Here is a 22,495-nt window from a genome sequence, read left to right on the forward strand (position 1 = left end):
TAGATCTTCGAAAACGCAAGCTTTCTGTCTGTCACGATCGAGTATGATCATCGATCAAGAAGCGTAACGAGCTTTCGAGTATAACAGTCAGTATATTTGCAGCCTTGACGAAACGATTAAATGAGAACAGAAAAATTCTGATTAATTTGCAGTACGTGAAACGTTTTGAAAATCGGGAAGGAGGAAGGAAATTGGATTTGTTCGGTGTCGGTTAACGTTTTGTCCATCGGAAGTTCTCGAAGATGCTGACGAGTCAAGGTTTCAAAAAGGATTACGTACTATCTAAGCATGCGACTGAATAATCAATTTAAAATTATTGCAATATCGCGTAACACGGTAGAAAATAATAGCCGACGATTGTATAAAATATACTACATTAACAAAGCATTGTTATGTGAAGTATGCACACGTACAGGCATATATACGAGACTAAATAAATATATATGCGTATACTTGTAATAATTGATACGAACCAGGGTAAACACTACTATTATCTATGTGTAACGTTTAAAAAGCGCCACGTCGCGCTTCCGTATGTTTCTGTAACAAATAGTAATGCCTGTTTGCACTCACGAAATAGGAGAGGAAAAATGTATATTGTACAATTATTATTATTACTATTGGTAACGAGATACAGACGCCCTGCGATGCATCTTTATTGTAAATAAAACCGTCGTGATCGGTGAAAACCGTTTACGTTTCGCAATTCGTACGGCACACGTCCTTTGCGTGCAAACGCGTTGAGAACTTCCGCGTTATCCGGATTTCACCGTCCGATTTTCCACGGCCGATGCGACGCTCATTTTCTACGACACGAGGTTGGTCACGTGTATAATCTAGCGGTATAAAAAATCAGTAGAAATAAAAATAAGTGTCGTAAGAAATGAGCACCGTGCCAGTACGCAGCTAGTTCTTAACCGGACGGCGAAATCCGAACAGCGGAGAGGCTCAGAGACTTCGAGCAACGTTGCGTGTTGGAATGGAAGAAAGAAAGGAAGGAAACGCAAGCAAACTAAAAGTATAAAAGTAGACTGTCGTAGATTTATTACTCGTTATTATCGCTCCTGCCTATTCGCAATCTTTGACTGTAAAACACACGTTGGACCAAGTCGTTGTGAGCTCCCTAAACTGTAGAATATCGTTGCCGACGATTTCGTGATCGTCGAAACGCTTTACTCGATTTTAAAGCGAATCGAACAGAAATTCTGGTTCCCTGTATCGCCGATATCAATTCTGCGAGATCCGATAAAAATTATTTATCGTCCCGCAGCGTCGGAAAGTAAAGTGTTCATCGTAATCCATTTGTATCATTCTCTGAAAGCATGGATAATTTTTTTTCTCGAAAGGGACGTATCTCTTGTCCCAATGAAACAGTCTTTCGCAAAGAGAACGATTTATTCATGGGTTTCTAATTGATTTTTATTAATCAGATGTACAGAAGGTCGGACGAAGAATACGAGAGACCACAAGTTCTGCTCGAGTGACATTTTTGTATCTTTTACACGCGACGCTCACATCGACAAGGCTTGCGAAACAAGAAGACTTCGTAGATCTCGAGACGTTCGTTAAATTTAAACCGTGTTGTCTTCTTGGGAATCGCTTCACGGATTTTTCACGAGAATTAATATATACCTAGGCATCGTGTTTGGCACTTTTTCAACCTGTTTCGACGACATGAAGGGACACTCTTCTTAACTCGCAATTAGATTGGAAACGGTTTCGTAGAGAAAATTTGAACGTATAGCAAAAGTAGCTTGTCAACGCACTCGTTTTTTCTTTCCGGTAATCACAAGGAAAAAAAGACTAAAAAAAAACATCCATAGAAAAGCGATGGTAATCAAATTGGATACTTATTCGTCGATAACGTTCAATGTCGCATCGTTTGTGTAATAATAATAATAATAATAATAATAATAATAATGTTATACCGCAAGCAAATTATTAATAACAAGGTATATTATTACTGATAGATCGATTGATAATAACGTAACGATATTACTACAAAGTGAATGTTGCCTTTTGTCACATTGGTTAATTATAAACGAGAAATAACGGAGAGAAGGGAAAATGAATGAATCACGTACACGATTGTATTAACGACGACTAATAACAATTACTATCTATTGTATTACAAGTACTAATTACTGTGTACAACATGGAGGTTCGTATGATTGTAAAAATGATATTGTGTTGCGTTGATATGTACCGCGTCCCTAAACTGAACAGAGGGAAGCTGTGGAAATAAATCAACCAGACACTTCGTTGGCCTTCTATATTGCCCTGACACACAGGAACATATTATATATACTTGATACGAGTCAACTGAAATGTTTTTTAATAAACACTAGTGCCACAAACGACACAAATTTCGGTTATTTTCATTTATTTTTTCGTTTCACAGGTATAGTATAAATACTACATCTACATCGTACGAAGACGGAATTTATGTTCAAGGGACGCGTGCCACTTGACTCTCGAACGATCGATGTTTACTGGAATAAGATAAGTTTTAATATGCAGATGCAGATCCCAAAATCCACACGTTGCGTCAACCAGCGGAAACACTGTTTGAAACGTTATTCACGATGCCCTGCGCGTGTACGGTCGGTGCAACGTGTTGCGCGAGATCGATAGCTTCCAATGGCACATTGTGAAAAAAATAATGCATAAATCCTGCCGCCAGCAGGAGGTGCATCCCAAGAATCGCTACCATGTATATTATTTTATATTTTCCTGAAAATCGGTACGTTCAGATTTCCTTCCGGAAGAATTCGACTGTCTATATGTAAAACGTAATACCGGCTATAATGGGCAGTAGAGATCGCAACAGTACTCCACCAGACAAGAAAGTTGATATTACGACTAAACACCATTGTATCCACGCAATTTGTATTGTCAGTAGAAAGGCTATTGGAATATAGATAGCTAAAGAGTAACCGTAAAGGCACAACAGCTCCAAAATACTGGGCGCTGCGTAAGACTAGATTAAAAAAACAATCTTTCGCTAATAATCATATTATATGGAGTAGTGAGAAAAAAATAAGGAATAATATCATACGTCGATTAATTCCTCATCTGTGTTTCTTGTGCTGTTGGTCCATTTCAATATACCCCATAACAAGAGTGGTAGTAACCATGCGTACAAGAATATACAAGTGGCAGCATAGGATACAAGATGGAACTCGTACCTCCAGTGATATTTGCTCACGTTAACTGTCTGCAAATAATTAGCCAGGTTTCCGCTGATGGCTATAGCGAATATTAGAGTAACGCAAATCCAGAACGGACCATAAAGATCTGGATTCGGTCTGATGTGTGATATCAAGTAATTCTCTGTCCCATGTGGTACCATGGATCTTTTAATTCTTTCCACCACGTCTTTTGTATTAACATTGAAGTACTTTTGATAATACTCTATCGTCCAGAAGCTGTGCGATGATGTGGCTGGAAGATAGATATGAATATAAATGAATACGTAGGCTAGAATATGTGCATCTGCTATATGAATGACAAGGAGTCTTTTAAAGCTTAATTAGTAAAGGACGAACCTTCATTTTTATCAGGCATTCCTTCGAGGTCGTCGATGATGCCGATTCCCGTTGGATCATTTGGTAGGTTACTGAAACCTTGGTGCGTGGAAGTATTTACGTTCAATTGTGCCTGGTTACTATTACCCTCGTGGTTTATCGAGGGAAAATCTTGAAACGAAATGAACTGCGTATCATTCGTCCTCGTTTGATTCCCATCCATGTCTGATTATTTCGCAGTCTTTGCTGTCCGTTTGACAAATACGCGGCGCACGAACCGACCGCACGATGTGTCAAATATGGAATAAACATAGACTGCCATCGGATGTACCATTGCCATGTTTCAACGTTCGGTACGTCGACGGTTACCTACTGTGGAAACAGCTTCGTCTACAAGAGCGGCACGGTAACTATGAGGAGCGCGATCGATCCGTGATGGCAGATGACAGCAGTGTGGGAATTAACCGCGCCGCGTCGGTGCTCGACTCGGTGCGTCGGCCGATACAAATTGTCAGTACGTGCACGGAGATAAGGTCATTCGGTCTGCTGCAGCGGAACGCGGAGTCGCAAGCTGTGCACACGACGTCGGGTCTAAATTTCTCGGGATTGTCGTGCAAGTGAAACGAAATAATCGACACGGGAATTGTCCCGACGGGCAAATGCCCGTAATGCCTACGTAAATACGCAGGACGTAGTAACGTGTCAGGATGTGCTGTGGCGAATCCAGTGTTCCAAGAGAGATCCGCCGATTGAAACGCGCAGCCACGCTATAACCCGTTATTTTTCCTATCAAAAAGAGGCACGCGAAAGTACACCTCGCTTTCTTCGTCTCGGTACGCTCCTACGCTCGTGTTGTCAACAATTTGCAAAATAATTTGTGGGGGATAGCTGCGTGCCATCCCTCGTGCTTCCACGAGCATTAACCAAGGCCACGTGGACCACGTCGGGAGCCTAAAAAAATGTAAGTGACTGACGATTTGTCCTGTCATTACTCAGCGTTTTACTCTTTCGCGGTTCGTTTCGCTTAACGGTGTTCTGTTATCGTTATACTACAGATGGTCTTTACCAGGGTCATTGAGCGTCATCCTTATGATCCCTACGGGAAAGCGCGTCTCATTTCTCGAGATAAAAGTCTTTGAAATTTTGATGTCTCGTTAACGGAGTAAATCCCTCCGACATGACTTTAATAAGTCAACGATAGGTTTCACGACTGATAGGGTACAACATCCGAGACGTCCGGGTGAATCTTTTTATCTCAGCTTCTGAAAATCTCAGCTGACGGAGTGTCAACACACTTTTACTGCGATTGTTTCTCTCAAACCTTTACTTAATTATTACGAGAAAGTTTCACTCGAACACGGAAGTCCGCGCCGTTCTAGCGAAACGGTAACGAGAGCGGCTGGAAAAGCGAGACCATTTAGTGCGGTCTCGATGAAGGAAATCTTCGAGATATACATTCATCATAACTGAACAATTGTTTGTCAGTTATTTCTGTAAAATTCATTATACACTTGTTAGAAAATTAAACGTTTTTAGACCTATCAGAGGTACGTACTATATTTAAGCTTCACGCGCTAACAATGGGTACAGAATGCGTGTCCTGTGAGCTCCGGCCATCCGCATGCTTCTTAGCATTGTCGAACGGGTCGAAGGTTAGCATCGGGATTCGTTTTTTTCCCTTCCAACGTAACCGACGGTCTCGGTTTCCGACTACGAAACCGGTTACACGCGCTCCGAGTATCGGGTAGTCTCCTAGACATGAAAAAAAGAAATAAGTTTCCGTGCGCGCTGGTCCCAGGTTCATAATGCAACAGACCGGTCGTATAAGTAGGATACATGTTTAAATTGCGCAATTTTTCGAATCGTGGAGCATCGAACGATTCACCTCGAATCGAGTTGACCGTAAGTAGTCGTACGCGCGAGAGAGCGCGAGAACATTACTGGCGTTGCTTTCGCGTTCACAAAATAGATGTGCACTGCGATAGAATTAAAATAAACCTGTTCGATGTTCGCCTGCCTATACTGGTTAAAAAGAGAAGTGAGTGCGTCGAGATCGGTCGACAAGGCTATTCGTCTAGATGGAAAATTGCTTTCGGCCCGCTCTACTTCGACGTACGGGAGGGGGGAATAACGCGTGAGAAATATTGAATTTTAAGGGAACGGTAGCACGGTTGGACGTCCATGAATCACGATCTGAAACTAATCGACTGACGTGACAGATACCAGACTCATTATTGACGTTTTACCTTGGTCTACGTATGTTGTTTATCGCTCGCACGTTATTTACAACACTTATTATACAGAACGTATTTTTCTTATCAATCTTGCAACCGTTTCCTATTGTGACTGTTTTAATGCAGAACTTTCAGATTACCGCTCGGGCTCTAATGACAGTCGAGCATTCAGTTGCGAATAGTTATGAAACGTATGCCTAGATTATAGTCTTTACTCGTTATTCATACACGAATGACAATGTTTGTTCAGTAAGTCGTGTCGCTGTCAACTTGGTGGCTGTTGTCAACCGAAAGAAACAGCAGTTGCGAAAATCGTTATCCTTCGCGCAACAATTATGCGCGATAATAACTCTTTAACGATGGTAACTTGAAACGTGAGCTATACTCCCCGTTTAGGATGCGTCGATATTCGCTTGACCCAATTCCATCCCTCAGCTTTTCTATACCCTTGATATTGTCCGTTTACATTAGATCATGGGATTTACGTCAACCCGATAGCTGTTGTCGACCACCAACAGAATCCTTTGCCCGGTTCGCGTGTACGCGCCCTGTGACCCTCAATGGACAATTTCATATCCCTCTGTATTTGCCGTCCCAATTAATTCTACCATCGAACAATTATATTGTCACGTTCCAACACGAGTAATACCTATGTTATTAAAAATGAAATTCTATTCTATCCATTAAAACCAAAAATATCATCGATTTTAGAAAGATGTATATGACTAGCATTTAAGGATGTATTGGCTGTACAGTCAATCTCAAAAAAGAATTCTAATTAAAAAGAAATCAGACGTCGGAAGAACAATGCTAATAATACATAGCTACGTGCTAAAAAGTATAGGATGTTTTTTTTTTAAATGTAATTAGTCATAATTAAAATATTTTATTGTGTATTTAAATATAATATATGAGTCATAAATAAATTGTTTTTAATGATCTTATAAGCATCCGTAGTAATACTCATTACCTTTCCATATTAATATTAATCATATTAACTTTCAAAATGCGTTTGTACGAATTGCACTCGTTGCAATTGTGCACGTCGATGAAAGTTATCTAAAGCAAATAAGATCATCATAATTTCGCCTGGTATCACTCCCTTCACGCGTAACTAACCGGTATTCACGTTGGGTATCGACGAGGATGTTCACATCGTGTTGTTTGTCTCTCGAACAGTGTACTAATGGAAGCACGTTGAATTTATCGAATCATTTAATCTGGTTTGTCCTAATTAACTCGGGAAGTTGTTTAGCGAGCATGTGCATGCGACAGACGTGTGTCACTCCAACGGTTCCTCGTTAAACATGCGACCGCTTCGAGTTCGGAAAACATCGTATTAGAAGAACTAACTGTTTGAGGTGAATTTATCGTTTCCTAAACCGAGTCATACGAGCGATAAGAGCGTTTCAGTGTTTGACTCACCTTCTGTGTTCGCATGCTCGAACGTAAGGAATTGTGCGGGTGCCAAGAGAAAGGCACACGAGCTCGCCGGCTCTCGTATAAAATTCACAAGCGAAAAATCGACCGATAAATTGTCAACGTCGCTTGGACATGAATTCTACGAACGGACTGATAAAGGAAGTTTCTTGTCTGATACCTTGTTGCCATGCGCGCACACTTGTAGCTTCTCGTAATCAGGCTGAACATTTTTTTATTTTTCTTCAAGTAATGTTAACTCATGCGAATGTACGTAGAAGGTCGATGGACTCGAAGTCGTGACTCTGAGGCGAAGGTCGCTGGGTCTTACGAATGAATACGATACTATTGGATTATTCGGCGTAAGGTGATTTGTTTAGCGTTTCGCAATATTTTGTCAAATCTGCGGAAGCACCGTCGGCGACTTTAATCCATCGGTCTGAGGGTATCGGTTTCCTCGAAAAACCCTCCTCTCCCCTTTCTCTTTCTATCTTTGCACAATCTTATTAATAGCCTATCTGTGTCGGGCAAGTACAAGTGCACCCATGATCATCAGTGAATGGAGTTGGAAACGCGTTGCGTTACTTCCTGCATATCGTTCAAAACGTCGCTGGCTTTCTTCTGCGAATAGTTCTCTATAAATAGTCCTGAGAGAACGATCAATATTTTCGATTTTGGCAAAAGAACATCTGAAACGAAATTATTGATTTCACACTCCTCCGATACATCGTCCGACGCCGATGTGTTTTCTCTACTATAATTTTTTTCAGTTTATCTTCAATTTGCTCGACGTTCTATTCGCGTCTGTTAAATAAACAGCACCCGCTGTTATCATTTAAGTACCGTTCAATTTTCACTGAAAGGTAGTTGTTGTATCGTATCGTGAGCAAAACTTGAGTGGCATTTCCTCGAGTCAATTACATCCAGCGGCCGTTCCGTTAGTTCTCTTCATGAGAAATACTACCTGTCGGCAGATGTGCCAGTATGTCCGAAGCCGATGCGCCAGAAGCAGCGAGCGAGATCGACAGGCAGGCGTCGGTTTACGTGTTTCCTGGATCGGGTCGACAGCACTATCCCACTTCGGCACCGGCACAGCCAGCTACTTTCGCAGTCGATGTCGCCTCCACGACTACCGTTTCATCGTCCGCACCATCGAGCGCCGTCGCGAAGAACAACAGCGAGAACGACGACGAGTCCGCAGCGCGAACCCGAAGAAGGCCGTGCTCGAGGACCCACGCAAGGTCGGCCAGTCACGGCGGCGTGTTGGTGGAATGTCTGACGAACACGGGATTCCAGCAACACGGTTCCCATCTGGGGCCCCTGTCCACGATCAGCGGCTCGAGGCCCTCGGCCCTCAAGAAGCCTGGCCACCAGAGAGCCTTCAGTCAAGGCCAGGTGGTCGATGTTCAAGGACACGCCGTCACGGGGCACAGCCGCGTCGGCTCCAGGACAGACTTCATCCTACCGCCGGGCCACAGGGAGGACTCGAGGCCGCCCACCGCTGGGAAAGTGCCCTCGTTTCGAGGCCACTCGCGCCAAGCGTCCAGGTAGACATATTCATATATACTTCACGTCTTTCGGCTTTACAATTTCCCGTATAACTAAATCTATATTCCATAATATAACTGAATCTACATTACGCGTTTCTCTTCCTCTCTTCATCTCACGTATCTCCCTCTCTCACGCCGCCGTCCACTCATCTTCCGCTGCTCTCATACTACGTTTAATCTTGATTCATTTACATCTCTAACTATACCCATATTCGTGCTCCTTTTGCGTAATCATTCTCTTTCCGCGTTGATCGTAGATCGGAGTCGATATACACGATAAGACGTAGCGCGGAACCTCCCTGGTGGAGGAAAGTCTGGGCCCGGTGCTTCGGACCCATACCAGAGGAACCTCGTTTAAGGACAATAGTACCGAATCATTTAGTGCCGCCGAAAACGCCGCCGAGTCAGCATCCCAACGGCAAGAGAGTGAACAATAGGTAAGCTCCCTCGTACGTTGGCTCGTTCAATGTTATGTAATACTCGTCTCGGTTCTTGAACGGGGCCCGAGACGAGAGTGAAATGCGTTTGGCACCGTGCGCCGGTTCGATTCCGGTTTATTCGGTATGCTTTCAGAGTACGCACAACAAAGTACACCATACTGAGCTTCCTACCTCGCAATCTCCTCGAACAATTTCGCCGCGTGGCCAATATATATTTTATATTTATCGTTCTACTTAATTGGGTGCCAGCCATAAACGCCTTCGGCAAGGAGGTCGCGATGATACCGGTGATGTTCGTGCTGGGTGTGACAGCGCTGAAAGATTACTTCGAGGACCGGCGAAGGCTCGCCAGCGATCGTCGCGTCAATAACTTCACCTGTCGCGTTTACGTCGGGTAAGTAATCCTCTCTAATGGGTTTTAACGAATGCGCTCCACCCCTAATTCTTATTCGACTCTTCTGTTTCCGTGTGTAATAAGCGATTCGACAGGTACTTCGTAATGCCACAGATTCCTAATAGTTTAATAAATAAATGATCAATATTCGAGGTATGAAGTAAGGAAGAAAAAATGTTTCTATAAAAAAAGAACGAATTTCGTTCGCTGTACCCTGCGGCTAGCCGGAACGTCAGCACCATATGGGTTACTGATTGACCGCGCGCGATGTTCACCTGCCGCATCAGCATGAACTCGCTTCGCAATTTATTAATATCTCCGCGGACTATTGAGCGGGTACGAAAACGACCGAACATACAAATGTGGGTCAGGTCTAGGTTACGTTATGTGCCTGTGTGCTATCCGCTAAATGACTATGCTTGGTAATATTGAAAAAGAAATCATATGGATCGTTGATTAAGCGTGAGATTGATTCCGTGCTACATACCGCACAAATACCAATCGCGAATCGAATTGTCCGAATAAACAGAATTCACGGCTCGATGGAAATAAATTAAGATCCGCTTTAGTATGCGCATCCGACGTTCCGATTGGGAAGTTTTTATACAAAACAGACGTGATCGTTCTGGGAAATAAGTCGCCGCGAGGCATTCAGGTTTCATACTTATTTTCAGTTCGGAACGCTTGTTTGATCGCAGAATTTCAATGGATCGGCTTTGATCGCCGTTCGACGGCATCTAGGTCGGTCGAACATAGAAAAGAAAGTGTTCTCTCTTTATCCTTTCGCGGAAGAGAACTCTAGAGCTTGCCACGAGCCTATGCCTAGGACTTTAATTTCACTCTGTGTTTGCTTCGATGTACCTTGAGTGGCTCCGCGATCGATTCCTTTAGCGTTCGTCGTGTTCGACGACGTCGTTTAGCCGAAACACTTGAAACCGTCAAAGACGACGGCCGACAAACTCTTCGGTTTGAGGCCACGGCTGCTGCGTTCCGTTTCTTTCCATGTTTGGTCATCATTATTGCAACTGCATAAATGTAATTTTATCGCTATAAGGGAGCCCTGTTTGTACATCGTTCCCAGCCTCGTACTAAAAAAGACTTTCAAGGTATTTCTGCCGTGATATAGGCGCGTGCCAAGAGATTCCGTAGCGGCATCCGGCTTTAATAAGCGGAATTAAAATTCTCCTAAGATAGAAGTGCTTTCGATCAATTAGCCACCGCGGCCTGTAGCGAATTTTTAAACACGTCGTTGTCGATCTCACGACCATCCGGTCTGTGTCCATGTGTTCTTTTTGTGCCTGGTATTTCGCTTCACTGCAGAGTCTAATTTTTCTCGTCGGAAAGGACGTCCGATTCAACGCAGCTTTTAGCAACATGAAGCAGACCGCGATTTAGGCCTCCACGATTGAATCGATGATAAGCACCGGCGTACGTCGAACGTTTCGCTTTGATCGCGATTCTTCTCATGTACCCCGAGCCCGATATCGACATTCATGTCCAACTTACCCCGTTGCCGATCGTTCAATAGACCGTATCGTGACAGAGCAGTCTTCCCTCGATACAAAATTAGACGTGAAAGTCGTACGATTTTCCAGGCGACGCGTGACTCATGAAATTAACCAGGAAAGATTTCGTTTTTTCCCTCTCGCGAAGGTCGCTCGTGTTACTTCCCTAATTGTCGAGTGAACGAAACGCGATTACCTATTGCCGTAACTCCGATTGAAACGGGGAAAACGGCGAAGCTCTGCACCATCTGCTGCGAGGCAGTACAGACAAGCGTTATGTGCAAGTGTATAAGTATGATTGCGGCACGTCATTTATAATGTAACTCAATTCAGCGCGGCTTACGACGATCGATGCGGAACGATTCCGGCACACAACGGAGTCATTTGTAAAATAATACAAGTTGTCTGACCTTGCTCCTCGTCATGCCGCCCCGCCAATTTTCTCCATGAGACGTACGACTCGTCGATGCCAAGGGAAAACAACATAACTCGCCAAACTGATTTATTAACACACTGGCCACGCGTTCAAACAAAACCTTCTCATCGCCTCGATGTTCTACACAATTATTCTTTTTTTTATTCTCATGTCCTGGATATCGCAACGTCGTCATTGTTGATACGTCATTTAATTGCTGAATCAATAATTGCCGCGTCTGTTTCATGGAGCTCGACAACGTTCGACACAGTTGATCGAGGATAGATTACGGCTACCGGCGTCCTAATTACCATTCATGCATATTTTCCTTGCGCAAAGACAGTCCTCCATTTTTTATACTGCATGAACATTATAAAGAAATCACGGGCAAAGTAGATATGCGCGATCTATAGAAATATTCTCTGACGTTGTGTTAGTACAAATGTACTTACAGTATTTCATTGTCATCCGCCGGATAATAATGATTACAGTTGATGCCGTGTTGTAGATAAATGGGTTTACGGTTGTCGTTTGAATATAGATCGCAAGTGCTTATCTCTATCTCATTGATTACGCCCATCATGCGTCACCGTCTCGATACACCTATCGATTCTTTTTTTTTTTTTTCTTCACTTCGCGTATGCCAAACAATTACGCCAGTTGGAACAGAAACAACAGGGAGGAGAGAAATTTGAGATAACGCTTTGAAGGATGTTCAAGGATGCTTGATATCCCGATGCCAGCTTTTATCGAGATTGACCCGTGTACACCACTCAGCATATTAATCAAAGAGAAGCAATAACGCTGTGACAATTGTCGTAATTAGTTTTATTACAATATAAAAAAAGAAGAATAATATAATGCTTTAGTATAGTTCTTTGTTAATATGCAGTTGGACTTTATAGAAGTAGAATAGAGCAGCGATGTATCTTCGATCCTGATATCGACAAGACTGATCCGAGTCAAGATATCGATCTCATAAACATCCGTCGGATATCTCTGTATATACGTCCGTACTTTGTAGCGTCAAGTCTAGATAAGTTGTAAAAATTAATCACACAATCTAATAAAAATTATTATCGACGATAACAACTGCGCTCAATGTTTTTTAATTTCAATCTCAACGTGTAATAAAGCTTATATCTCGTGGACGATAACAGATATACCGAGAGGAAGTTAACTGGGGGGGCTGACACGCGTTTTCGCGAAGCGCAAGGGAAAGGAGGTCGAGGGAAAATCGCAGAGTGCATAGGCCGCGAGCTTCCTTCAGGGAGCTCGTTGTTTCCCAATATAAATGAACGTCTCTGCTCCGTTATTTCGATCAGAGTTCGATCCAAGACGCGGTAATTAACCAATCATCATTCAGAAATTTTAGACAAATATAATTATCAGAGACTGAGGTCTACTCACTGTCGTATTTTTACGTAATTATATACGTTAATGAATAGGAATTGTGGTATGAACAAAAACTGAATCTATTTAATTTATCTCAATTGATTACAGTAATTGGCGTGATAAATTATGAAGTTTCAAGCACGTAATAAATCGTGCAACGAATCAAGACTAGCTCCAATGAAATTATACGATTGAAAGAACATGAACCATATTCTCACACTCAGTAATATTCCTAGAATATCTCACTTGGTTATTTGTTCTACAATATCCGAGATTTATGAACGCATGCACATAGATTGAAAAACGCGTTCATCGAAGATAAGCACGTATGCATTTGCATTCGCTCCGCCTACGTATCACGTTCATTTTCTAGTTAAATCACTGGATTACGACCGGTGAATCTCGGCACAGAAATGCGAGCAACGATCGTCGAAAGATCTCTGTCACCTCTGAACGGTCAAAAATAGCCAACGACGTTGAAACATTAATGCATCTCGCTGAGAGTAGACGACTGTGACCTTGGAACGGTCTAGAATCTTTCCCGACGATCGATTCGATTGGCGATAACTGTTAATCGAGACTTATTAAGCGAAGGCGGCGGAGGTGAACAATCACCGTCCTCTTTCTTTCGCGGGCAGCGCGCGTGCGGCCTCTGCCTACTCAATAGCACGCGGTTGATTTCACGCACGTGTTGACCTTCTTTACGCTCCCATTTAATTTTGTTCGACGATCGGGGAGGACAGTTAGCGGGGCTGAGATCCACGCAATGTCAAGAGCGCGCAGACCTTCGCCACGAGTTCCAACCTCCGGATTAATACGCCTTGACTGGTTTCGAGGTCTTCACCGTCCGTACCGTGTGAATGTCGGTCACGAGCCCTCATCGTGTATCTCTTACCAGATAATCGTGACGCGATTCCAATCCGCGGCCTTCCACTCGAGCAATCCTTTAGCTGCCTTTGTGTACGTACAAAGCGACTCTCCAGATTCGTTCAAGTATCGATAAACAAGTGTTCTTAGCACAGTTATATCGCGTTTATAAAGTTACAAGAGTCTCCGTATTGAAGAATCGCGAATTTCTTCCCAAAATTGATTGCTTGTATTATTTGTTAAGGTGGACTTAATTTATTCGCGTTCAACAAACAATGCATTTGCATGGACGTAGTCGCGTTAATTACAGAAATCGCTTTACAAATGACTAATTCGTTTTAGTCAGCTGATAAGAGCGTTGCGTCAAGCACGTGGTACCAAGGCGAGATCGATATTACCTGTCGGCTACGTCGTGGGCGTCGGGCGACGCGGTTTTTCGAAATAACGTGCACTCGTAAGGTCTCCTGTTCTGATGCGTACGCCTGTACCCACGTATGTAGGTACGCAGTCGCAATACGCGTCGACAGGACAGTAGGTGCAAGGATATCGTGCTCGTTGCAATCGAAGACGCCGAGAGAATCAAATAAAACGACGGAGGAAGGCATAGCAATAAAACCGGTTGCCGTGTCCCTCGAGCTGTTTTCCTCGTTCCTTTCCTGGTTAAGAGAGGACTCGATTCTCAGCGACAATGAAACCCATCGAACGTTCCGCGTCTCTGTTACTTATTTCCTGTCAGAACGTGCCTCATAAAATTTTGCAATGGTTCCACAATTCATCTTTCTTTTTCAAATTCCTCGATTGTTCGTAGTCGAGTATGAAAAGATCGGAGCGTAATAACGGCGTTCGTTTTACAACCTAAACTAAATAGCGAGTTATCGAGGGAATGAGGAAGTAATAAGTGGGAAAGGAGCGTGTCGATGATTGATCCTTCGAGACATGTTCGTGCATTAAACAGTCGCTGATGTCACAATTACATCATTTAAAAACATGTATGTAATCGGTATCGTGTCACAGTTATACGCGCCCGCATAAGTACCGCACTCACGGTGACTCGTGTTTCGCTACCAGGATCGGCTCTGATGAATCGACCAATCAAACCGTGAACACCGGGGTGTTTCGGTTGACCTAAATACTTGTCTTAATTCAGAACTTCGAGGTGACCGTTTGAGAAATTCTCTCACTCCTCGCACTTTGTTCCGGACAGTGTCTCATTGTCCTTTGGTAAAAATAATTTTTTTCTCTGAATTCAAAAATTAGATATGCGTAAGGACGTGCAAAAGTGTACATCATTATTTTTTAATAGTAAGAGAAATTTGAATCCAGATTTCATTTTTAAATGTTTTTTTTTTTCTGCTTGGAAATTCGCCGTATACTGATGGGATATAAAAGAAATTTCATTGGCACGTAGGTGAAAATACCCGTGACCTCATCCAATTTATTACACCAATTCTTATCTCCGCAAATATACCAGCCGACGTAAAACTGTAATAAACGTGTAGTTTACAGTTTCTTGTGAAAAGAAACGTCAATCCTCTTTCACCGTATTTAATTCTCTTGTACTGCGAACTTGAAGAATTGTATACCCTTTCAGGTACTTTCATCCAACCTCGTTTTATAGACGATCATACTTGGAGATTGTAGTTAAAAGTATTTATTACAGTGTAAACGTCATAAGCGAGGTAAGACACGTACACAAGAAAAATGAGTAAGAAGTTCTTAAACTACGACCACGTATTATCCACATGTATATACTTATAATAAAGACGCGTTGCATAAAAGAATTTCTAAGGCTACCTATTTAGCTAGGTCGCTGGCGTCATCGCGGCTGATTTATCAGCATTTCGTTATCGTTGAAATTCTAGTAGAGATGCAAAACATGCTGGTTGAAAGAGAAGTTAATTACAAGTAGAGCACTTCGCTCGGCTTAGACTGCTTAGGCTCGGAGCATGTCTCGCAAGGGTGGGACGATTAACAGTCACGTCGCGCACGTGTTGAACACCGTAAGGATTTCACGTTTAAAATGATAATAAACCAACGCGTTGATGTTTGCGAAGTTTAAAAATTGGTATCCTTGAACGAAGCGATGATGCAATATTTGCTAGTCGGTATTCTACGCGACGCACAGTATAGAATAAAACGGGAAGAATTCGATGATTACCATTCGGATTTCTCAAAGTTGTCTAGTGAAAAGAGGCACCGGTTTAACGGTCGAACACTCATGCTACGATGAAAGGAAAATTAACATGACGAGTTCTCTCTTATCGTTTCCGTTATGTGAATCATTCGCATTCGTAGATTTTTCCTTCGTGTATACGAATTATTTCTAACGTCTTCGTTTCATTCACTGATTGAAGAAAGTGTATTAGGGACAATAATTATTAATAAGGTCATTTTGAGATGGCAGGAGACGTGTGATCAATTGAAATAACTAAAACAGAGAATCTTAATTAATCTGCAAAAGGCTATGCAGATCAAGGATCCTCCTCATTGCGAGCAAATTGCTCGAATGACCTTGAATATAATCTAGGCCAGATTTGATCGATTTAAATGTACGGGTGACTGGCAGAAAGGAAAAAACCTGATTGTACCTTAAAATGAGCTTCATATTTCCATTCATGGCAAACTTATTCCAATAGTGACTCGAATATGAATGTGGCTCTGTTTTACGTACAGCCTTTGATACAATAGACTCGGCCATGGTATTGTTAACTTCATACCAGTTCGCGGTAACGATCGACCTTGACGGGCAATCAGACCGAATTAGTGCTTTATGAATCTGGAAATATGATAGTTCTCCACGTGTTCTAAAATATTGAAAGCACATTCCTCGGGCACGAATTTAAAACTGGAAATCGATATCACCGATATAGAACGTGTATAAAAGAAAACCTGTTATTCCATTCAATTTCATCAATGAATCTATCTCATTTTTCGCAGTCGCACTAGTTCTCGATGTATCTCAACTAGAATGCTTTGAACTGTAATGACCGTTAATGAAGTATAAGAATCGTCTGATGATTGCAAGGCTTCGATCATCGTAAAATCCGAGCTGCTCGTTTTTGCATCGACGTCAGGAATAAAAATAGCTCGAGCGAATCCGAAGCATTTCTCGGCTGTTTTCAATCGTTTTTCGAAAATTGATTATTTGAGTAAAAGATGCGTCATGCGGAAAACACGTTTCGTGATTGCAGCGAAGTCGATAGGTATGCGAAAGTAGCGTGGAAAGACGTGAAGGTCGGTGACCTGGTGCACCTCTCGAATAACGAACTCGTGCCGGCCGACGTGCTGCTGCTGAGAAGCAGCGATCCTCAGGGTGTAGCTTATATCGACACGTGCAACCTCGACGGGGAGACTAATCTAAAGGAACGGCAAGTCGTCAGAGGATTCGTCGATCTCCAGGACACGTTCCAACCAGCCAAGTTTCGATCAGTGATCGAGGTCGACCAACCGAGCACCAGGATATATAGGTAAGCAGCTGATCGAGGACGATTTTCAATCGAGATCGGCGTAAGTTGAACGCGGAAATTGCAGGTTTCACGGAGCCGTCGTTCATCCGAACGGCCGCAGAGTACCTGTCTCTACTGAGAATCTTCTGCTCAGGCAATGCTTGTTAAAAAATACCGATTTCGTGGAGGGTATCGTGATATACGCTGGTCACGAAACGAAAGCGATGCTCAATAACGGCGGACCTAGGTACAAGGTAAAGATTCAGTGATCTTTAAACATTCGAGGGGTGCAACGGAGCGAAGTTTTAAGCAGAATTATTATTAACTGTTCAGCGTTCGCGACTGGAAAAACGAATGAACAGCGACGTTATATGGTGCGTGGCAATTTTAGTGGTGCTGTGCGTGATAGGCGCCACCGGGTGTAGACTCTGGCTCTCCGAGTTTACCGGTTTGACGTTCGTTCCGTTCATACCGGTCCTTCAGGACCCAAACTACGAGAGCATGTTGACGTTCTGGACGTTCGTGATAATCCTGCAAGTGATGATACCGCTGAGCCTGTACGTCACCATCGAAATGGCGAAAGTGGGCCAGATTTATCACATCGGACACGACGTCGCTCTATATGACGCGGAGACGGGACGTTCGGCTGAATGCCGCGCGCTCAATATCACCGAGGAATTGGGTCAGGTAAAGAAAATTGATTAAGCTTTGCGAGTTAGTCTCCCGATAAAGAAACAGTCCTTTTTTTATTCCGATAGGTGCAGTATATATTCTCCGATAAAACTGGCACGCTCACGGAAAACAAAATGCTGTTTAGGCGGTGTGCCGTGGGTGGACAAGACTATTCGCACGGTGGGGACGATGAGAACCCAGTACCTTCCTCAAGACTGAAAGAGGATCTCCTCATAAGCACGTTTAGACACCACCTGCAAGAATTCCTAATCGTGCTAGCAATATGTAATACCGTTGTGGTCAATTCCCAGCCCCATTACGATTCTATGAATTCAAGCGGAGTCATCCAGGAACCTCAGAAGAACGGTGAACAAACGGGCAGGTCGGTACATACTTATGTTTCCTTCAGTCGTATAATACATTTCACGCTATTTTCTCAGATATACAAGAATGATAGATAGGAGCTTAACTCCGTCACCTATCATACCTTTGTCTACACTGTCACACCCGACCAACAGCCTCGACGAGAACGTGTCGTCGATTTCTTCAATGGTCGAAGCAGAGTCTGTTCTGAACAACTCGACGAAGTTAGCGAGTAAATTGCCAAGGTTACTATTTATTGCACTTTGCGTCATCGATATCGCGTCAATCCTATAGACATATGAGAATAAATTGAGCGTTCTTGAGACTAGGCGATTGACAGAAAATGAATGACGGAGTTTTTTCTTCCGTCGGCATGTGAGAGAGACAGAAACTGGTCCAAAGCATGTTCTCTCTATCTCTTACGGGGTCAACAAAAATATATTGCACGCTCGGTCCATTCTCTTATTTCTATGGTCAATTCAGGAAAGTGAATATTTGTTTGCAGGCCAAAATTCTTAAACGTAGCTTCGATACCAAGTTTAGGAATGGGATTACTGGGAAGAAAACTGTCCCCGAACGGAGCGCATAAGAGACGCAGTCCGTTAACTCCGATCGACGGCATCGATAAGAACGGTGACGAATTGTTACGTTCGACTGCAATTTACGAAGCCGAAAGTCCGGACGAACTTGCTCTTGTGAATGCAGCCCGTGCTTACGATGTGAAGCTTCTTAAGCGAACGACGTGTAACGCGATCGTTTGCCTGCCAGATAAATCTATTCTTACTTTCGAGATTCTTCATGTAAGATTTAATTGGAAAATAAAAAACGAGCAAGTATCTTAGACACTGTTTTTCTATATGTAGTGTACTTTGAATTTCAGATTCTGCCGTTCGATTCTAATCGGAAATGTATGTCTATTTTGGTGCGACATCCTCTCACGAACGAGTTCGTTGTTTATAGCAAGGGTGCTGATACAAAGATATTGTCTTCTCTAACTCCTCAAGATGAGAATTCGATACCGACGATGAAAGTTCGACAGTATATGCAATCGTACGCGCGTCAAGGCCTTCGGACTTTAGTGATGGCGAAGAGATCCCTGACGCCGCAAGAATACGAGAATTGGCGTCAGAAGCATCACGACGCCGAACTCGCAATGGAGAATCGCGAAGCCCGTATTCAAGAATCGTACGCGAATCTTGAATCTCATTTGACCCTCTTAGGTGCCACTGGTATCGAAGATAAACTTCAAGCCGGAGTACCGGAGACTATGGCTACTCTCGTGGCAGCCGGGATCGTAATTTGGGTTTTAACAGGTAAGGACTTTATAAATTAAACTTGCTTTCGTATTTTATAATACATCGCTAACGAGTACGTTAAACCGACAGGAGACAAACCGGAAACGGCAGTCAATATCGCCTACTCAGCGCGTCTTTTTTCGCCTGCGATGCAATTATTATGGTTGCAAGCGAGGTCGAAGACTGTTGCCGAAGCCTTGATTCATGGATATCTAGAATCCGCTCGTAAGGAAAGTACGATTCATGGAATAGATAATATCAGAGAAATCTCGATGTTTAATCGTGATGCGGCAGAGAATGACGCACACAGAATAGACAGCCCGTGGCCAAAGCAACGCGCACTCGTCGTAGACGGTAAAACTTTGACCGTCATTCTCGATCCACGATCAGGATTGACGCGACCGTTTCTCGAGCTGACAAAGACATGTTCCAGCGTGTTAGCTTGTCGAGCTACGCCTCTTCAAAAGGTATAACTAATTTCATGTGGTTCGCTGCTTATTTTTACCGTCTGACAGTTCATTAATTTGAACGAAACATTTACAAGGCATACATAGTACGCATAGTAAAAGAACAATTGGGAATGAGAACCTTGGCGATCGGGGACGGTGCGAACGACGTTAGTATGATACAAACTGCGGATGTGGGAGTCGGTATATCCGGACACGAAGGAACACAAGCCATTATGGCCGCAGATTTTGCGATCTCACGATTCTCGATGCTCAGCAGGCTCCTTCTGCTTCATGGCCAATGGTGTTACGATCGCCTGTCCAGAATGATTTTATATTTTTTTTACGAGAACGCTACCCTTGTGTTTGTTTTATTTTGGTATCAGGTACTTATACACGCCATAATACTGCTTCATCGTTAGCGCTTTATATTTAGAATTTATTGTTTCAACAGCTCTACTGCGGTTTCACGGGGACAGTTATGATGGACCAAATTTACTTAATGTTATATAATTTATTGTTCACGTCAATGCCGCCGCTCGTATTGGGCATATACGATCGCGTGGCCTCGCCTAGTGTTCTTTTATCGATGCCCCATCTTTACAAAAGGGGACGCCTCGGACTCGTGTATCAGCCGCATTCCTTTTGGATAACCATTGCCGATGCTTTGTACCAAAGTATCGTTATCTTTTTTATTAACGAGGGCGTTAGTATATCTTCAAAATCGTTTGGTAACGTAAAATGAAGAGTACATTCGTTCAAGTGAAAGATGGTTCTCCTGTTCAGGTGTACTACGATTCGACTATTGATGTATGGGAATTCGGAACTACCATACTGACCTGTTGCATTGTAATTATGTTGACTCACATCGCCATAGAAATTAGATCCTGGGTAAATTGAATTTTTCTTTGCTTCTGTTCAAGCAATTATATTCTGTTTAACGATGTACACGATGTTACGGTTTTGTTTTCAGACTATAATACATCTTTTCGCTGTAGCTGGATCGTTGGGAGTGTTTTTCGGTTTCGCTTTAATTTACAATGCCGTTTGTGTTAATTGCATGGGTCTCCTTTGTTCCTATTGGGTAATGGAAATGGCCATCGCGAAGTACACGTACTGGCTCACAGTAATACTTACCTGTGTTTTGGCATTATTACCACGGTACGACATTTGGATATCAGCAAATGCAGAAGGAACGTTATAATCGTATTATACATAGCTGTTATTTGTTCAGATTATTCTATAGAACTGTAATGACGACAATAACTCCGGATCTCATGCAAAGTGCCGCGCTTAACGCCCCATCGAAAAGTGGTGGCCATAGGCAACGAATCGCCGAGAGGAGTGAGAATAATTTTATTGCCGGTTGGTCACGTTCAACGCAACACGCTACTATAAGGTACGAGTAGACTTTTGCCTTGTTACTTGCAACTCAAATCATATACGAATTTTTATGTTTCAGAATCGGAGCTGAACACGAGACGTTGACAACTATCGTTGCATGACATATCTCGAGGTATCACAGAAGACTGTCGGCGCGTTGTAATAGAACGATCGATACTGTTAAACGGCGCTGCACCATTAAACTTACCGGGATACAAGGCGACGCCTCCTTTGCCGCATTTCAATCTCTACTGTTCCTAAGATTTGCAAGAGTGCCGTTAGGGAGTGTACCGCGTTCGTTTCAATGTGTATTTTTTTCACCGATAAGTGCTTTAGTAACTGTATTAGCAATTGAGATGATTCTTTGCATTGTCAATCGAGTATTAGTACTTTTTAATTGAATCGTGTGGCCTTAAATTTCAGACTACTGTTTATTGCATTTGATGGCTGTGACTTTTAGGGACCAAGACTGCTAATTCAGTAGTAACATTGAAAAGCGTACGAACGAACCACGTGCATGTGTTCGTGCGCGCGTTTTCTGGTTCTATATCGAATCAGTTAATTATTCAGGTCGCAATTATTCTTTATGGAATAAGCGTAAAAGAGTGTATATTGTAAAAAGAAATACGCGGAACATACATTGTCTCTTACGAAGTGTATTTGTCTCTTCGTATAGCATGCCGCAAGCGTAACGCTTGTATTAATGTAATTTCCGAAATATAATCGTCTGCCAGTATAGAGGTTCTATTAATCGTGTACGTTAGATGTTATTACACGTTGCACGTGTCGATATAGTATTTTGATAAGCGAGAAAGGACAACATGGGTGTATGTAATTCTTATCAGTAAAAGGAAGTGTTCTCTAAAATTCTACTCTATTCACCATCAACCACCGGATCCTTTCCTATGGAGTCATTTTTATTTTTAGCTTCCAATCTGTATACACTTGACTTTGTCATTTCAAATATTTGCCAATGTTGACTATTATATGTAGAGATTTTTCATTGATTTCATGAACCCGAAAGAATCACGATTTCCTCGCTTTCATTGATTACATTTTGCTCGCTTTATCATTCCGTGATCCTCTCATTTTCTTTCACTTTTAGTGAACCGACCGTCATCAATAGTGCATTAATTTGCTAGCA

At 42.7% G+C, this 22,495-nt stretch overlaps 2 protein-coding genes and 1 long non-coding RNA gene across 4 annotated transcripts; 1 reads left to right on the forward strand and 2 right to left on the reverse strand.

Moving 5' to 3' along the window:
* Nucleotides 1-2,366: 2,366 nt before the first annotated feature.
* On the reverse strand, nt 2,367-4,059 carry LOC108627448 (protein YIPF1). The gene is made up of 4 exons (XM_018028712.2): nt 3,549-4,059; nt 3,059-3,444; nt 2,800-2,980; nt 2,367-2,733 (listed from the first exon to the last, which is right to left on the reverse strand). Exons 1-4 carry the CDS (start codon nt 3,748-3,750, stop codon nt 2,549-2,551), a joined length of 954 nt encoding a protein of 317 aa, XP_017884201.1. The 5' UTR covers nt 3,751-4,059; the 3' UTR covers nt 2,367-2,548.
* Nucleotides 4,060-4,070: 11 nt separating this feature from the next.
* On the forward strand, nt 4,071-22,218 carry LOC108627450 (putative phospholipid-transporting ATPase VA). 2 transcript variants are annotated; one of them, XM_018028713.2, is made up of 18 exons: nt 4,072-4,488; nt 8,155-8,727; nt 8,988-9,167; nt 9,304-9,564; nt 16,938-17,213; nt 17,278-17,446; nt 17,526-17,879; nt 17,951-18,246; nt 18,305-18,472; nt 18,733-19,027; nt 19,108-19,540; nt 19,613-19,989; nt 20,067-20,354; nt 20,423-20,674; nt 20,755-20,859; nt 20,942-21,129; nt 21,203-21,367; nt 21,431-22,218. In XM_018028713.2, exons 2-18 carry the CDS (start codon nt 8,165-8,167, stop codon nt 21,471-21,473), a joined length of 4,413 nt encoding a protein of 1,470 aa, XP_017884202.1. In that variant the 5' UTR covers nt 4,072-4,488; nt 8,155-8,164; the 3' UTR covers nt 21,474-22,218. The 2 variants fall into 2 exon arrangements, with proteins under 2 accessions (XP_026671394.1, XP_017884202.1); XM_026815593.1 differs by lacking the exon at nt 18,305-18,472 and having other exon boundaries at nt 4,071-4,488.
* On the reverse strand, nt 6,326-8,172 carry LOC113464659 (uncharacterized). Its single transcript, XR_003389504.1, has 4 exons — nt 7,187-8,172; nt 6,881-7,077; nt 6,732-6,820; nt 6,326-6,410 (listed from the first exon to the last, which is right to left on the reverse strand). It is a non-coding gene; the product is annotated as an uncharacterized LOC113464659 (long non-coding RNA).
* Nucleotides 22,219-22,495: the final 277 nt, after the last annotated feature.

This window comes from Ceratina calcarata, unplaced genomic scaffold, assembly GCF_001652005.2.
Source record: "Ceratina calcarata isolate Rehan_Ccalc_2016 unplaced genomic scaffold, ASM165200v1 scaffold471.2, whole genome shotgun sequence".
In the NCBI taxonomy this organism is placed as follows: Eukaryota; Metazoa; Arthropoda; class Insecta; order Hymenoptera; family Apidae; genus Ceratina; species Ceratina calcarata.

Excerpts from the sequence above, each read along its gene's own strand:
- LOC108627450 (XM_018028713.2), top strand. The coding sequence starts at position 8,165 with ATGTCCGAAGCCGATGCGCCAGAAGCAGCGAGCGAGATCGACAGGCAG. Across the intron at positions 17,880-17,950 it reads TCACCGAGGAATTGGGTCAG|GTGCAGTATATATTCTCCGA; the intron begins GTAAAGAAAATT and ends TTATTCCGATAG. Across the intron at positions 20,860-20,941 it reads CCATAGAAATTAGATCCTGG|ACTATAATACATCTTTTCGC; the intron begins GTAAATTGAATT and ends TTTTGTTTTCAG.
- LOC108627448 (XM_018028712.2), bottom strand. The coding sequence starts at position 3,750 with ATGGATGGGAATCAAACGAGGACGAATGATACGCAGTTCATTTCGTTT. Across the intron at positions 3,445-3,548 it reads AATGCCTGATAAAAATGAAG|CCACATCATCGCACAGCTTC; the intron begins GTTCGTCCTTTA and ends TCTATCTTCCAG. Across the intron at positions 2,734-2,799 it reads TCTACTGCCCATTATAGCCG|GAAAATATAAAATAATATAC; the intron begins GTATTACGTTTT and ends ACCGATTTTCAG.